This window comes from Onychostruthus taczanowskii, unplaced genomic scaffold (assembly GCF_017590055.1).
Source record: "Onychostruthus taczanowskii isolate IOZ18803 unplaced genomic scaffold, ASM1759005v1 scaffold1, whole genome shotgun sequence".
In the NCBI taxonomy this organism is placed as follows: domain Eukaryota; kingdom Metazoa; phylum Chordata; class Aves; order Passeriformes; family Passeridae; genus Onychostruthus; species Onychostruthus taczanowskii.
The window spans coordinates 2,376,931-2,394,839 of NW_024496525.1; the positions used below are offsets into that span (position 1 = coordinate 2,376,931).

Consider the following 17,909-nt stretch of genomic DNA (forward strand, 5'->3'; position numbering starts at 1 on the left):
TCAGTGTTCAGTGTATGTGGTTATCAATTACTTTAAACAGTCATGAAACTTGAGATGTTGAGGTTTTTTCCTTCACATTTTTTTGAAAGGTTGGTTTTTGTGCTTTATTTGGGCAAAAATCTCATTATTTTCTTAGTAGAAAATTGGGCTGAACAAATTGGGTGGTCAAGAATTTGTTTCCTGCTGTACTTCTGGGTCCTCAGTGGTCCACAAATTCCTGCTAAAGAGGAGTTCATGAAAGACTGAAGCTTGTTCTTGGAGAGATCCCTAAACAGCCTTTATAACACAAGCAAACAGGTGTAGTGCACGATGTTTTCATTGCAGGCTTTGACAATGACCACAATAATTGCTTCCTTCAGAATCTTGCTGTGCAGGTGGAAAATACACAATGAACACCCAGCACCACCTACTGTGTAGGATGTTACTGGAAGTGCTGCTTAATGTATTCAAGCCACTGTTCCTTTCTAGGATGAATTGCACACAGTGGTGCTGGTATTTATTGCTGACCGTTGTTGCTGTGAACATGGTTTGTCTGATCAAAACAGCTTCTAATTGCTTTACTTTTGACATTGGTGTTTTGTGGAATGCTACAGGTGCTGTAGGGTGGTTATCTCTGGTACATACATGGGTCAAAAACTAGAACAGAATATTAGTTGTCTTGAAGGGAGGAAAGGGATAGTGCATGAGGGTATAGTCATGCTTGCTGTGACTGAAAAGGCCATTATGTGAGGTCCAAAACCTGTTGATTATAGCTGGTGGAAGGGAGGGGAATTTGTAAGTACAACAGGCAATTAGCAGTATAGCTAGTGCTGTGGTACTCCTGGCTACTGTCATGACTTAGATACAACTGCTACTAAACTCAGGATGAATAAAAGGAAGAAGATGGGTTTCAGAGCTTTTATTTTCAAGAGCTTTTATTTTCCTTTTGTCAAGTTGTAAGGATATAACTTGTTTTACTTCAGGATCCTCTCTGCTTATGTTTTAAAGTGGAACGTTGTAGCAAAACTGAGACCAGGCAAGGTAAATGCTTCATCTATCTCCCGTGATTTTCGATGACTTTTCGTATCCACTTTTTTAGGCGGAATACATGGGTGTAAAATCCGTATTTGCCATCTCTGTCACAGCCTTCTCCCCATGAAACTATTCCCACTTGATACCAACGGTTGTCATCTGGGTTCTGAAATAAAGAAAAAATGGGATTGGCACAAAGAGCAAAAGACCTTGATGGAATCACAGAATCATTAAGGTTGGGAAAAACTTCCAAGATAAGTCCAACCTTTGACCAAACACCACCATGTTAACTATATGACAGCACTAAATGCACTCTTTCAGTGAAGAAATGCTTCCTGATGTCCAACTTTAACCTCCCTTGGCTCAGCTTGAGGCCATTTTCTCTTGTCCTTTGCTTGACAGGAAGAAGAGGCCGAGTGCCACCTAGCTACAGCCTCCTTTCAGGAGTTCTCCCCTGAGCTTCCTTTTCTCCTGACTAAACAAGCCCAGCTCCCTCAGCCACACCTCATAAGACTTGTGCTCTGTATTGTTTAGCAGTTTGGTTGCCCTCTCTGATCTAAACCTTGGATGTGCCTCAGTCTGTTTAATGATGGATGCTACTTTGTGATTCAGACTGGCATCTCCAACAGAGTTTGTTGGAGTAATTTTGTCTCTACTCTTAAATCTCTAATTAAGAACTGGCCATCACTCATGCGTCCTGCAGGTGATCTCCCAATATGCTGAGAGCTCAGTATAGAAATGGGGCTGGATGACTGCAGGATTCATCTCCATTGCTCACCTTGGGCATGAGCTGGGTTTGCTTCAGCCACTCAGCAGTGGCTCAACTCTGCTGCTTTTTTTTAGAGTATGAATTTCGGCACAGAACAAACCTATCTTGGTGTGTCTTACAAGCTTGAACTTGTTGAACATACCTTCATTACAAAAGGTCCCCCGCTGTCCCCTTCACAGGCATCTCCTCTCTTTAGCGCGTCAGGACTGTAACCTGCAGGCAAGAAGAATGAACATTTGACTGTAGGGGGAGTGGCTGTGTTGGCCATGTTTTCTTTAAGGCTTTGGGATAAATGGCTTAAATATTTTGGGACCCATGAGATTGCTGATTCTGTCAACTTGGACTTCTGTTTCTCATATATGTAAAAATTCTAACTTTGCATCTGTCTTTGCAGCATTCTTGAATCTACCCTCTGTTTTTTCATCAGATTTGCTGTTAGTGTCAGTTGCACTGACACCGTACAACAGCTATAGCTTGAGCTACTGTGCTTTTCTTGTCTTAGAAACTTATTTGTAATAATCCATCTTCCCTCTTCTTCTATTTACTATAGAAATTCACTGTTATCCCCACTTTCACTTTCCTGTCACTGTAAGTTCTGCTTTTCATCTCCCCAGCTGTCTTCCTGAAGTATCACTATGAAGAGGAAGAGGATTTCATTCATTCCTGATGAACTGGATAGTATCTCTGCATGTTCCTATCACCCGTGTCTTCATTTTTTTCTGTATGTCTGCATCTCAGCTATTTCATAGAATGTTGTCTAGAAAGAGAATCCATAAGAGCTCTTTGTTTTCAGCACACTCGTGTAATTGGCTTCTATCCTAACTCAAGCAGGCGCATGTGTTTAGATACAAGCAGCACAAATTTAGTAAAAAATCTCAAGGCTTGCTTGTAGGAACTGATAAAGTCTGCACAAATGAAGAATATAGCAGAAACTATTAAACTGGTACATAAATCCATAGTCTCTTGGTAACTTGAATTCTGTGTCTACTTCCCTTCTCAATCAAAAAGGGTATGATGTTAGAAGAGTTTTAGGAAGGTAGGAGCCTTCAAAATTTGTGGCTATAAGTATGAATGGGCTCCAAAAGATTGAGATAGCTAGTAGGTAGGATAATAGGTGTGCAGCCTTTAATTTAGGAAGTCACTGAACTGCTCTCTGTACTGATGAAAAGATAATTTTATTTGGGCTTAGTTCTCCCACAGCTAGTGCTGCTACATAGTACCATTAGACTAATTCCTGACACAGGTTGGTGTTGCAAACTTTATTCCTAGCTTTAAGTTCTCCAGCTTTCCTGTCTGAGAGCTGAGAAATTTCTTATCATGGGAACATTATTCTTTGTGGAGGGCATTTGCAAATTTATCAGAAAGTAACTTTGCTGCATGAGTCACAGCAGGAGCTCAGAGCCCGTGACTTCCTTGGCAGGTTGTGCCTGTGACTCCAGTGTTACTTACCTGCACAGAACATGTTGTCAGTGACTTTGACTCTGGTGGATGCCTTGCAGGTACTTTGATCTACTATGGGCACATTGACTTGTTGCAGAACTGTGGGCAAGTTGGAGGGGCTGGTGGCCCATGTTTCTTTCAGGTTTCCCCAGCCAGTTACCCTCCCTTTGTAACCTGCCAGCATCAGCCTGTGGAAGGAAGCACAAGTATAATTAAATGTATTGTAACAGCTTTCTTCTGCCTGGCACTCTCACTACAAATAGCCTTGAGAAGTCATGTTTTTCTCTATCTCTCTTCTCCTTACCTCTGCACGACCTCTTTGGTAGGCAGGCAGACAGGATGGATGTAGTCACTGAAGCTCATGGGTCTCTTTAAGTGCATGAGTGCAATGTCTCGGTCCATGTTCTCTTTCCAGTTGTACTTGGGATGGATGATGATTTTATCCAACAGAGCAATCTTCTCTTTATCCTTTTCATATCTGAAATAGTTATGAAGGAAATAACTCGCTGTACAGTAGCAGCTGAGAGTCTTCTGGAGTTTATGATACTCTCAGCTTTGTACCCTCTGAGACAATGCTGTCTTTACATAGGAGCACCCTTTTAGATTTCCCAGGCTTCCTTGCTCCCTTTCACTTCAACCTTCAGGATCAGCAAGAGCAACAAATGACAGCCCCATTAGATCCTGTTATTGAGAGGCATGTAACATTAGTTATAATACTTCTGTGGATACTGAATGACAGCCCAACTCCAAAGTATCTCTTTACTTCAAGAGGAGGTCTAGTTCCTTCTCACTTCATTCAGACTCTTACTTTGCTCTTATGTGCTTGCCAATCCGCACCAATATGTCATTTGTAGTTAAGTTCTTGTCCCAGGGTGGATAAAAAAGACAATGAGCAGCAGTTAGGATCCAGCTGTCACTGATGAGGCTGGCACCACACAGCAGCTCCTGAGGAGACTTTTTGTAGAGCATCACCTGCCTGAGAGATGAGGAGGAAGGAACCCCTTAGCAGGACTAAATGGGTCCTGGTGTCTTGCAGAAAGAGCAGATCTGGCAGTGAGCAGGAAACAGCATTGCTCTATACAGACAAAACTGAGTGAGTAGCTCTGTAGCAGAAGTTTTCCCTGGACATGTATATCCTATGCAGTAGGCCATTTACCCTATTAAAAGAAATTCTTCTTTTACCAGAAGAATTTTCTCATCCTTTTCATTCCAGCAAAGCTGGAAAGAGGAAGACATGAAGATGAAACACTCCAACACATTTGCTTTCTCCAGTGGTTGCGTACTTGATTCAAGAGGTGAGTTTCTTTCCAGGTTTTTAGTACTGCTCTGTCAACCACTTGGAGAAGCTTTGACTAGAATCTGTAATTTATGCACGCTGTCTAAGATAGGAAAGCCCTTTTATTTCTATCTGCTTGAGCTGAAGAGAAGGAAGATACAATTACCAAAGACTGTGCAAAGACAATACTTACCAGGGGGCACTGCCAACTTCTGCGTCATCCCCACCGACAATTCTTCCTGCATAGGAATCCAACAGCTCCCTCTCACTTTTGTCTGTTATCTTTTTCTTCTCAAATAAAGGACGAGTGCCACAATCTGAAAGCACAAGCAATCTGGCTTTGCTACTTACCTGATTTATGGTGGAGAACTCTTGTTTGCAGTCAGCATGCGAAGCTGGAAGATCTTAGAAAGGAAGTGCTTACTAGCTCCATGATTGGAACTGGATATTGACTTTTGAGAGTTCTTCAAGGAGTTTAAATATCTTCCCCTGCTTTTAACAGCTTTTGGCTAGCTTATGTTTCTGAGGAACAGTGAATGGGAAGAAGCTACAGCCCTTCTGCAAACATGCTGTACCTAGAGTTTTTGCTCACCTGCTTCACCTGAACCAAAAGTTTTTTCATCAAAGAAGGGTTTGAACTCTTTAGGAATAGTAGAACGTCCTGATATTCCCTCAAACTCTTGGTTCTCGTCTTCTAGCGAACTGTCTGAGAGATGGAAAGACAAACAAGGCAAAAGGCTTAAGTGTAGTTGCCATAATAATCAGCAATGTAAATGTTCCTTTCCCTACATCAGGGTCTGATGAAGTTTTAAAACAATAGTACTCTTTTTAATGTGCCTTGTCCACCAGTGTGAGTTTTCAGGGAGAACACCTGAGAGAGGTAACAGTGCTATGCACCTGAGGCAGGTTAGTATATGTGATATGTGGACAAACAAGACTCCAGTGTGCATGGTGTATGTACATCCTTGTCTATTCCTTCCAGGTCAAGCACTTCATGTTACTCCTGTTATTTGCCACTGCCTCAAATATGTGCCTACCCAAACCTATGCAGACTTCTCACCGCAGTAGTGCAGATCACAGTAGTCAAAGTAGGGTGATTCATCTATGACACACCAGGCACCCTCGTCATCTCTGTCTGGATTCCGACAGTAATTCTCCTGCAGCTCCACTTCTGGGTCAATTTGTTTTCCATGAAGCACCTCTTTGGCTTTCTCAGAGTTCCATGGCAGACACTTAGCTCCAGACACAGTGACTGAGAGAGTCCCTGTGTAAAGCATGCCTTTCTCTGGTTCACAAGACTCTGTTGGTGCAGGTTCTACGGCCCGTGGAGTAAATGGAACTGTTGTTCTGTCTTCACCTGGAAAGACAGAGAACTTGTGATTTAAGCCACAGCTGTGCATTCAGAAGTGCTATTAGCAAATAACACCAGAGCCCCTTTACTGAAGCAGAGTTCCATGGTGCCTCCTGTTATGTGTAGGAACCCCCACTGTGTTTCCATGCATGTGGTGGCCCTCTAAAATATTGCAGTGTCAGAGATGGTTCAGCAGTATGTGAAGTGAGGCTGGCACTATTCATCACACTTCTCTTTCTCACTAAGATATGAGGAACAATTTTGTGTTTCCTTCTGGGGCATCTTTGAGAACCAGCTCAAGGAATGGATAGGTGTTTCAGCCATCATCATTCTGTTGTATTAGCTCCATCAACACCTTATTCTAAAATGTATAACTGGGCCATATTTGGGGGAGCCTTTTACTGTGGTAATCTACTAAATTTGCAAATTTAACTTTTGCCAATGTTTCTAAATCTAATGGTAAGTGAAAAATTTCCCTGCAAGACTTTCCATGCTTTTTCTTGCAAGTGTCCTAATGACTGCAAGTTTTAAGCAGAATTTCCTGAAGGAGTGGGTACTCAATCTCTTTTGGCTTGGCCTCAAGGGGCTTTCTCCTTGTGCACAGCAGGAAGAGAGACCCCATTTGACTATTCACTGTGGTACACAACAGCCACTGGGCAAGTAGCACTCACCTCTATCAGTGGGGCTGCTTCTGTTTTTTGACTCATGTCAACATGATTATAAAAGAACTGTGCACAAACCCAAGGCTTTTCTAATCCTGCTATAGCCATGTACACACAAGTGTAACTGTAAAATATTGCTGGTCAGAAATTAACTGGTGAACAGAGTAGCACAGGTGCCTGATGGCCTCAAAGCAGAGCAGTACTTCTTCTGTTTGTTAGATTCTGCAGACCAGAGCAATGGTAATGGCTTTTGAAATTTCAAAATACCCCATGTCAAAGTGGTTGCTGACCTCTACGTTTTGCTTATGAGTTGTTGCTTCTAGTCTCTGTTTTAGGAAAAGAAACTTCTGCTGTGTGAGAAGTTCTCTCCTTTACCAATACGTCTGAGACAGAGGCCAAGCCCCAGGGGAGATGGCTGTGTACTAGGGAGAAATGGGAATGTTTAAGTGTAGGGGGATGATCCTCCACATTCAGTTCAATGATGAGAGAAGGGCATCTTCTCTTTACTTGAGATTGTGAGTATTAGACTGCACACCTCCACAGGAGAGAATGTTACGGCAGGCAGTCAAGCACAAACTGTAGTTATTTTGTCCTAAAGGTAGGAATTCAGACCAAAAAACATTATGACTCATGGCTGTAACAAATTAGAGATAACTGGGCCAGGATTTTGGGATGACTGACTAGAAAGTACTGTAGTACATTCCAGGGTACTGCTGACACTGGTTTTAATTTAGATCTAGATTAGTATAATCTAGAGAAAACAGCTTGTTATGTATGGGCAACTCAGTGACTTCTTCCTCAGCTCCTTTACCCTTTAAGATGCAGCTTCTCCACTCCTACTGCCCTCCGTTCATGTAAGCATTCCCCCTCCTTAACCCTTGAGTGCTTTAGCGTCAGTCTCAGTGCAGTGTTTTGCTGTGAGTGAAGTGCTGGGACATACCACACACGGGGATGGGACACGCCTCCCGTTCTACCGTTGGGTCTCGGGTATAGCACCATGGGCCTTCTGAGTTGTTGTCTGGGTTCCTGCAGTAGTTCTCAATGAGGGTGGGATAAATGGTGGCATTAAATCTATGAGAGACCAAGCTGGTTAGGCTAGGAAGGAAGGACACCCCAGAGGACCCTTAAAGGGATATGCAGAAGCGGACTTACTTAGGAATATGTGGATATTTGCTTGTCCACACTTGACATTCAGTCCCAGACTTGGTTTGGCTAATTGTTCCCCGATAGTTCTGGCCCAGCCCAAGAGCGCAGTTACCTGTCAAAATCCCAACACAGTGTAAGCAGTCAGTGGAACTGGATGTTTCATTTTTCAAGGTCATGTCCCTTTAACTTTTGCTGGGTGCATGAGCCTGCAATAGCAGAGGTATCTTCCTGTGAGAAAAGTACACAGCCTAAGCTTTCTCTGCTGCATCAGAAGGAGTTATCCCTGAGGGCTCTGTGCTTTGCTTTGGCTCAGAGCCTTTCTGAGAGGCTGCTCACACCTGACTGTCACAAGGATAAGGATATTTACCCCGTGCTATTTCAGTGCACAAACCAGATTGTTTGTTGAAATGATTACTGGGGAAATAAAGAGTAAGAAATAATTTCAAATTCATCCCCTGGTATTTTTCTTTAAAATTAGATGGCTTCTCCAACATCAGTTTAATTTTTTTTCTGTACAATCTCTGCAGAAAGCAAGTTCCTGGCACTCACTGTATCAAGGAGATTGAGGTCAGCATGAAGTTCATACCTTCTAGACAAGCATCCAGAACTGCCCTGGACTTTCCCAGGCCCTGACATACTAGCAAAATAAGAAGAAAGAGACAAATTATATGAAAGCAATCCAAATAAGCATCTTCATTTGAACCAGTTTATCATCTAGAGACAAAACACAAGCTTAGCACTGCAAAGTGAGCTCTTAAAAGAGGGAGCCATCTCTCCAGGATGAGACAGTGGATAAGGGATAACAGTACTTGCAAGACTCAAAACAACTTACCTTGGTATTTTGACCAAAATATGTTCTGTGAAAAAAAAAAAAAAAAAATTAGGGACACAGAACATCAAACCTTTCTTGGCTACGGCTATTCAAACCAGTAAGAGAACGTCCCATCACAGCAAAAGGAAAGACTAACCTAGCTCTGTTTATACCAATTACTGTGGAGTCAAAGCAAAAAAATACAAGACAAAACCACATCAGACTCGATCAGACTCAGGAATCAAGACAGTGCTGTTGTATCTAAAGAGACCAAAGATGTTTACAACCTTCATCAACCTGCAGAGCAAGTAGTGCAATGGGCTACAGTGCAGAAGTCCAAGCAGCTGGACCTGGAATTTCTAAGGCCACAGATCACATGTAGGTATTGCTCATCTCTGCCATGCAGCCTGAGGCCGATTGCTATTGAAGTACTCCAAAGAGGTAGTGTCTTGCTGGCTTAGGCTCCTAACTGTTTATCTGTTGGTTTTTTGGGGTGTGAAATTCTACAGGCACACCAGCCTTGGGGCTAGGATCAAATCCCAAAAGGATGCAGCACAAATTTCGCAGAGTGAGTCTGGAAACCAGAAAAAATGACAGGGTGTGCAAAAAAGTTTCAGCTCAAGGGAGTCTGAGGAACCCTACCTGGGAGTAGTCAGTGTTTTGACTACTATGCCACTGCATCTGTGAGTGTCTGGGATAGCAGTTCGCATGTGGGGTACCATGCTGAGCTAGAGGAAGATGCTATTCAGGACCAATGGCACCTTGTCACTTCATGCATAGAGAGGGAGAGAAAAGAACCTGAGCTTTCAGGTGTATTCCCTGCAGTGTCTCAAGGAGGGAAGCTCCCTAAGGAAGCCTGAGCTTGCCATGGGGCATGCACTCATCAGCCTCATCTTTGGTTCACAGAATTGAGTATTACAACCCTGGCCCCTGGCGGTGTGGGCAACCTGCAGGTGTGTCCCTACAGAGGCTGGCTGGGGGAATGTTTCCTGGTACGTACCGTCTGATCCGTGGATTCCAGGGCTTCGAAAGCCTCCTCATAACTGCATATCTCCTCCAAGCACTCTCGCTCCAGGTTTCCCTTAAGCATTTCTTCTACAAATCCCTTGTTGGCACGTCGGTGGCGCTTGAGCAGTGACAATGCCTGCCCCTTTTCCAGGAAAACTATCAGGTCAGAACACTGCCAGTCAAAGGGCTGCTCACAGCCAGAGGGCACCTTTGTCTCCCCTTGCAGTTTCCAAAAACCCCATGCAGCTGATGTGGTGATCCCACAGCCCAGCCTCCCCCAGGACACCATACAGAGAAGAGAAGCCCTGTCAAGTCTACACTTGATGATCAGAGCAAATTCTCTGGAATTCATCCCGTCACAGCTCACATCCCTGATAAGGAACAGAAGTGAGAGGAACACGGCTTCCTCAGCAAAGCTGCTTTGCTCATTTGCATTTAGATAGAGGCTTGTTTGCTTTGAGCCTGCTGCTGTCCCTGGCCCCAGCCACTGTATTTCTGTCTTGCAAGTCTCAGACCACTGTGATAAGCACAGATTGGTTCTATTTCATATTCAGAGCCTCTGATTTGAGACCTGGAGACAGGTCTTCCCCTACACAGTAGCGGGTCTGAGAGAACTTAACCTCATGTTAAGAAAAGACATTTAAAAGCTCTAATAAAAGGAGCAGTGAGCAGGAAGGCAGCATATTTTGTATGACCTAAAGTTTTGATAAGGGACAGCTGGGAAGGCAATGGAGAATTAAAGTCACCTAGGTCAGCGAAGAAACTCTATCTCCAAAAGCCCCATGGTTATGTTAGACTTGATCCTGGACTAAGCCACAGTCTCCTCCCTGCCATTTCCGAGGTGACTCATAAAATCCACTGACTTGCTGTCGCCAGCTGACAGATGCAGCTGCATCCTCCTATGTTCACTCCATTCTCAGCATCCTTTTGCTCCCAGCTTCAAGCTTTTAGCCTGTCCTCCTGACTTGAGGAAGAAAACTTGCCACCTGTGTTACCCCTGGAAAGAACTATTCCCATCTTCCTCCTGTCATCTACTGGTACTTCTGCCCTCGAGTCTTACCTCCAGCATGGCTCAAGGTGAGGTGCAGAAGGCTGGAGAGGAGCAGGCCCCTCAGTATGCTGGTTTTGGTCTGCGCCATGCTGTACAGCCCTGGCTTCAGGGGAATTGCAAAGGAAGCAGAATAAGCAGAGTCACAGCCCTGCTGGGTTAATATTGAACCAGAATGAAGAAACACGACTCCAGGTCATGGTGTGTCAGGGACAGTGGAACCCTTATCCCTCCTCTCTTGGCATCTCTCTCTCCTGTCAGAGCACCTTTGTTTCCTTACTTTAAGCTTCCTATTTCATATCTGGGATGATGGCATGAGTAGCAAAAGGACAAGTTTGTCCCTTGCTACAGGTATCTCTGCCAGCTCACAGCCATTAGAGGTATCTCTGCCAGCTCACAGCCATCCCAGCCAAAGAGCTTGCTCCTTTTCCCTGGTTTTGCTCCTGTGCAGCCCCTGGCACCATCACTGCCTCCCCATCATGCTGGTTCGGGTCCCTGCCACTGACTCTTTTCAAAGGCTATACTCTAGCAGCCTCAAACACAGGAAGACTTTGAGATCTCCTTAGCCATTCCCAGTCCTTCTCTTTTTAGCTGCAAGCCCCCCTGATTCTCCCTAGTGCTCAGTTGTCTTTCCTTCCTGCAGTTATCAGCAAGCTCAGCCTCAGCTATTTTGGCACCACAACACACAGCTTCAGTGCTCCCCCTTCTCCCTTGCCCATGACAATGAGCAGAAAGGGTGCCTTTGACAGCCCATTTGAAATTTAGATCTTCCTCCCAGTTAGGTTAGTTAGCAGTGCCATTGGCGGTGCATTCTTCCCAATGCCTTATAATTCCAGCTGACTGGAGGAGGATGAAGCAGCATGAAGGTTGGGCTCCCCCTTTTCTTCCCCCCATAGTGGAACGTACTAAAGTCCATCCAAAAGGAAACAGAAACTATGACAAGCAGGGAGCCAGCACACCCAAAACCAGCCAGGAAAACAAGGGCTTCCAGGAACAGGGAGAGAGGAATGGTCTGGATGTCATGACATCAGCTATTAAGTCAAGAAGTGGACTACCAGAGCTCAGAAGGCTCTAATGATTGCTACAGCAAGCAGACTATCTGCAAGACTGGAGAAAGAGGGCAATGTGGGGGGAGTCTCGGGAATTGCCAGCAGGGAACAAAAGTGCTTCCTGCCAGCAGAGAGCATATTTTGTGCTGTGCCTCTGTGCAGCTGATACATCTGTAATGTTTATCTCCATAGAAGGAGTGCAAATATTAGCATTAGGGTGGCTGAGGAATGACTCTGGACGCTGGTACAAAGAGCAGTTGCAGAGGCTTCCTTCCTCACATAAGAGTATCTGCTGTTTTCATCCACACACATCTCTATTCCTCGCCCTGGATTTTGGAGAGGCGCCTTTAGGAATGGCTGGGATTCTCTGGGTGGAAATGACCTGGGTGGAGAGTGTGTGAATGGGATTAGACACAACCCTAGAAATACCCATGTTTCTTAGCAGGGGAAATGGCATTTAGGCAGAGAGCACAGGCAGGGACAGGGAAAAGCACAAACAAGACCGGTGAGATCAGAGCTGCTGCTGTGTCCCACACAGCCACCTTCACTCCTAACTGGAGGAGGAGCAGCTTTCAATCTCCTCAATCACTTTAATTTCTGCATCTCTGTCTCTTCGTTATAATAACCAGGCAGCATTTACACTGTAGCTTAAATCAAGGTTGTTATACTTATGCAGATTTTTACCCTCTTCTTGTCTTTCCTTTAAAGGAAAGGTCCTACCACCTTCCATGGGATCATGCAGAATATAAAGCTAACTTTAAGCACCGCTACAATACAGCAGTTAAGTTTGGTTATCAGACAGGTATGAATATCTTCTAATACCTACCTATGTCATCTTCTTTAAACATTACTTTTGCTCTGGTTCCTACATTTATTTTGTTGCTTAAGTATTTGTTTGAAAAACCCTTATTAAAACTGATGATGATTCTGTCATTATGTCTGGCTGCTTCTTGTCCAGCTGCTGTTCTTCTTTCCCCCGTGATACAAGACAAACCCACCTATCAGGGCAGCTAGGCTGTTAACTGTAACTGCTGAAACCTTTTATTTCTAGATTACTCAAGGCTACATCTATCACTTAGGTGTCTTCTATTTTTTCACTTTTTGCTTTGTAATTGGAGATTTTCACTACATCCTGGGACACTTTGCAGCCCTTTCTGGTGTCTCACTGCAATGTTAGTAATTAAAGATCCTGACTCCTCACATTGTGGCCTTTCTCATTCCCTCATGTGCTTCTAGGGCTCCTCTCTGTTTCTCCCATTCCTGTGGTTAGCCTCTGCAGCAGCACAGCACTGATCAGCTATCAGCTCTCCAGGGGTGTGACTTCCACCCCTCCAACATTTAACTCTTCCATTCCTGCAAGCAAATTTTTATAATTTCATTTTCTTTCTGTCTTCACTCACCCATGAATGATGGATGCTATTTTCTTTCTTAGGACAAGAGAGTTAAGGTACCTTTACCATCCAGCGTTAGGGCTTGTAACACAGGAGTCTTGATCTCTCTCCTTCTATGTGTTGATTTGTCTTTTTAAGTAAAGAAAGCCTTTGGCAATTTTTTCCCCTGTGTAACTACTTTTTCAACTTCCAGGGAGCAGAATATGGCCCATTTTCTTTGACCTTAGTCTGTGATGGATAGTTTGCTGGTTCAGTAGTTGAGGCATTTATCAATCTGTTCCTAAAGTGAGTTATACAATTTAATCAAAGCAACACCTTGGATACAATCAGAAAGATGAAACCCTTATCCCTTCACACGGGGGTTTCCCCTGTCCCTGAGGGCCAGGGAGCTGCCAGGTGGGGGAGGATTTCAGGACCCAGAGAATTGTCTCCTTCCCTTGCAGCCTGTTCCCTTTCATTCAAACACCTTGGTCAGGTTTAAGCCAGTTTACAAGTTGGCTAGGGAGCGAACCCTAACACCACCCTGAGGTTTAAATGTAACATTTGTGTGCATGCCTGACACCTGGTGTCACCCTGCCAGCAGGAAGGACCCAAATCATCCAGAAGACCTTGGCACTTGTCACCCAGGAGTGTTGCAGCAGCACCCCAAAGCTTTGGTGAAGCCCTGCCAGCATAGTGGACTTCATTACCCAGCAGAGCTGTGTGCTTGCAGCTTGAACCTGTACTGGCAATGGGTGCACAAGATCTCCAGCCAGCTGGGTAATCCACACGTCTGCTGTCCTGACACATAGCCTTCACTGGCACTGAAAGGCAGCATGCTGTGTAACTGCCCCCATGCCAGGCAGGCACACATCCTTTTCCTTGCTATCCTTCTTCCCTTCTCACCAGCATCCTGACAACTGCACCAAATGTAATGCACTGGCATGAGGGCTTGTTATGTATCCCAATAAAAGAGGTACTCAGAGCCCACAATGTAGTCATTAAAATACCATTTGCTGGACATAATACAAGAAAGGGAGAAAGGGTATGGCATTAGATAATCCCATACCCCTTCAGATGATGCAAACACCAAGCTATACAGCACTGCACAGCTATCCAGTCAGGCCACGGCACCCTGTGTGGATCCCATCCATGCTGAGGTTCACCAGCACCATGGTCTTTAGGGCTTTTATAGGAATTTCCTAGGAGTAAACAACTTTATGCATAATTTTGCTGTCAAGAAAAAGGTTGTTCACATGAGAACATGCTGTTTCTAAGACAAAGACATGGTGGTGGCATCATCACCAGGGGCCCAAGGGAATCACCTATGGGCTCCTCAGAATTAGGCAGCTAAGCTTATCTTGCAGCCAGGTGATACGTGCAGCACAGCACAGACATGCTCCCACCTACTCAGACCAACTGTCAGGTGAACAATGTTTCTGTGAAGACCTCCTATTCATAATTGCTCCTTCCACTTCTCTCCTGTTACCTTGGAATAAAGAAGCAGATCAGCCATTTAGGCAATAGGGGTCTGGGTTCTCCCTGCCCCTTCCCCCCATTGCTCCCCCTTCTCTCCCAGTTCTGCTGTGACAGAGGGCACATGCTTCAAACACAGCAAATGAGCCCAGCTCCAGTGAGAACATTCCGCAGCTGTGTCAATATTTGAGTTTGGATAGGCACAAAGAGAGAACAGTAGGAAGCACTGCACCTTCAAATACAAGCCCACTCACATGCCTGTGCTCCAAGCATTCAGGGAAGACTTAGCTCGCATGCCCCTATAGAGAAAATAATTAAAAATTAGGACATCCAAAGGCTTATCAACTGAATTCACCTTCCATCTTTACATCACATCAAAGTGTCATGGATCTCACTCTAGCACCTTGTCTGCAAACACGTCATAAAAGTTAATGAAAATAAATTTAATGTAGAAACCACAAAGAGCAGCTTTTAGGAGTATCACATAACTGCATTCATAGCACCCCAAAAGGGAACTATGCTACTTATGATTCTCTGGTGCCTTGTGCAGTGGGCATAAGAAACCCAGAGAATTTAAAGCTATTAAGAAAGACTAAATTAAAAAAATTAGAGGAATTGCAGATATTTGAGAGGCATAAGACAGAGAGCAATAGCTAAAACTGAGGATTCAGCAAATCAAAGTGGTGTTCCTATAACACGTGGAAAGCGAGTGCAGAACAGGCAAGTCTGAAAGACCTGTTAGGTCTGGTATTGTCAGCTCTTCCTAGGAGGTCAAGTTCACATAGCTGTGCACTTCATTCCTGCAACAGGACTCATTTACAGCAGCATGCCTCAGTTGGCAAACAGGGACTGAAGAAGATGGAGCAGAAGGGATATTGGGATGTAGTTGTGGCAGTGCTGTCTTTTAATGTTTTGGTGCAGGGATAGGAGAGAAGGGAAGAGAGGAAGCAAGAATATGTGAAGAGAAAAAAGGGAAAAAATTATTGAACCCAGTATGAATGTGGAGAGGAAATGGAAAATCTATCGGGGTTGAACTAGTCAACCTTTATATGGAGAGGTGAGGAGCCTTTCAGCTGGGGACACTGAAAATTGCATAGTGAGACACAAAACTACCCTTTTCATGTTCTCAGACAGACTGTCCAGTCACCATAAGCGAAGGAGACTGACAGCAAGCAAACCAGGTGACAGCAGAGAAGACACTCAGCCCTAGCTCCAAGGCAGGACTTTGCTTCTGCTAATTGTGAAAAATGCTCTTCATATTACAAGCTACCTTGTAAGCACTTGGAAAGCTGCTTACCAGTAATGTCTGGCACCAGCATGAGCTTCAAATGATCAGAAGCGATGCTTAGCTCCAAGAATAAAAGTCCAGGAAAGCACATGAATAGCAACGAGTAATTAAAAAACTTGAAAGGAGGGCACTGTTCAAAGTCACTGCTTTGAGACTTTTCCTGCCTTCCCCGCAGTGCACTGTCACTGACTGACAATGTAACACAGGCAGAACAGAAGCACTGCTCATTAATGCTGTGTCTTCTCTAGGAAGTTCTTCCCATCAACAGCCAATGCCTTCTCTGTGCCAGGCCCAGCATGTGGCATGTGTAGGCTCATAACTTCAACGAGCAACTACTGCAAAGACCCACATTTATACAGGCATTTGCCTCCAAGACTGCTAATTCTGCCTGGGGCTGAGGCACAGGGCCTTGTTGCTAACAGAGATGAGAGAGCTAGATTTTGGTTTTTTACCTTTTTTTAATAAGTACAGATGATCAGCCATGTACCAGTCTTGATCTCTACCACTTCTGCCACGGCTCCTGAAGCCCATCTCCTCCTGGATGATGACCACGTCACTCAGTGAGGCCTCATCCTGTGTCATGATGCATTTGTCCTCATGCTTGGAGAGGATGATTTTGATTATATCCTTTGCTGATGGACACATGGCCTTTGTCCTGTGTGCCCCAGGATCTGGGATCTGCCTTTAGACTAGTAAGTAGTAATACAGTGACTGCTGGCTGTGATCAGCAGCTCAGCCTCACTCAGTGGCCCCAGCACCTCCACCACGAGCAGGGTGAGCTCTCCCACAAGCCCCCCCTGCTGGCCCTTCCTCCGTGTCTTTCCTGCTGCCTCAGGAAACCGGCCCACAGCAACTGAGGCCAGTGTAGTGGCAAGCTCCTCAGACTCCTTTTACCACTCTGTGTGTGAGCACATGGTGCACAAGGCTCTGGGGAAGGGCGTAGCCCATGCCATAGAGTTCGCATTTGCAGGGATTACCAGCCAGGTGGGATTTCTGATGGCACCACAGCTTTGTGGCTAGGGTGTAGGACTTGCTGCACTGCTTGCAGGTGAAAGTGCACCACCCCACATGCAGGCACATGTGGTTGCATAAGGAGCTGGAATTGGCCAGGTGACACCCACATATGGCACAATCGCACCCCTTGGGATCAGCTGGGCCAGTCCCAGCAGCCAAATAGATCTTCCTGTGCATGCAGAGAGAGAGCCAGCATGCAAAGGCCTTGCCACACTGCTGGCAGGACAAGGGGTGCTGGCCGTTGTGCAGGACCTCGTGCTCCTGCAAGTCTCACTTGGGGCAGCAAACCTTGTTACACTGGGTGTACTGGAATGGCCACACGGCCCCGTGGGCCAATGCGTGGGTCTGGAAGCTCCTTTCTGAACTATAGCTCTTGCCACACTCTGTGCACAGGAGGGGCTTGTGACCAGGGTGGACAAAGTGGTGCTTCTTGGGGTGGCAGAGCCACAGGAAGGCTTTATCATAATCCCTGGAGCACCACCTGTGCTTGATCATCCCCTTTTGGGACAGAGATTTTTATACAGGGGCCTGGGCTGCCGGAATAATCCTCCACCAGCTGTGTATACTCCTTCTGCCACTCGGGCCCCTCCAGTGAGCCGTTCCCCCCATGCTCTGGGAAAGCCAGTTTGAAGGTTTTGGAAGCTTTGCTCTCCTTCTCACAAATCTCTACAGTCTCTCCTTCTGTAGGACTGACTGGGCTTCCTGCCCAATTGTCCTGCCACCAGAATCCTTCAAGCACTTCTGGAGTGGGCTGGCCAGAGCATGCACCTTGCATGGCTTGCCAACCAAGGGAGCACTGAATCAAACCCTACTTGAGGGAGGCAACAGATCCAGGTCTCCAGGACTTGCTACCTGCTGTCCCATTTCCACTTTTTTCTGCTGCAGATCTGGGATCCACAACCTTATCCAATTCTTCTTTGCACCTGCCACTGGTCTTAATGGTTGAGATGGGCTCGACATGCCGATTCTCAGTCCACAGCACTTTGGCTTGTCATGGCTCATGTTTGGAAGCTTCTTGCAGCCTGTGGAAATATTTGGTGGACAGCCTGCTAACAGGGTCACTGAGGACTGTGGTTTCATCAGCTGCTGGAGACTTCGGGATCGCCCGCACAAACACAAAAGGCATGACCAAAAGGCATGACAGGTGAATTAAGGCTGGCTGTTATGTGACATGATTGCTGCTGGATAAG

At 45.4% G+C, this 17,909-nt stretch overlaps 1 protein-coding gene across 1 annotated transcript; it reads right to left on the reverse strand.

Annotated features, from left to right (window-relative positions):
* Positions 1 to 101: 101 nt before the first annotated feature.
* On the reverse strand, positions 102 to 10,618 carry F2 (coagulation factor II, thrombin). The gene is made up of 14 exons (XM_041398374.1): positions 10,535 to 10,618; positions 9,467 to 9,630; positions 8,488 to 8,512; positions 8,242 to 8,292; positions 7,662 to 7,767; positions 7,450 to 7,580; positions 5,557 to 5,853; positions 5,089 to 5,202; positions 4,690 to 4,813; positions 4,029 to 4,196; positions 3,525 to 3,698; positions 3,230 to 3,408; positions 1,923 to 1,993; positions 102 to 1,177 (listed from the first exon to the last, which is right to left on the reverse strand). Exons 1-14 carry the CDS (start codon positions 10,611 to 10,613, stop codon positions 1,034 to 1,036), a joined length of 1,827 nt encoding a protein of 608 aa, XP_041254308.1. The 5' UTR covers positions 10,614 to 10,618; the 3' UTR covers positions 102 to 1,033.
* Between the last annotated feature and the right edge of the window lie 7,291 nt (positions 10,619 to 17,909).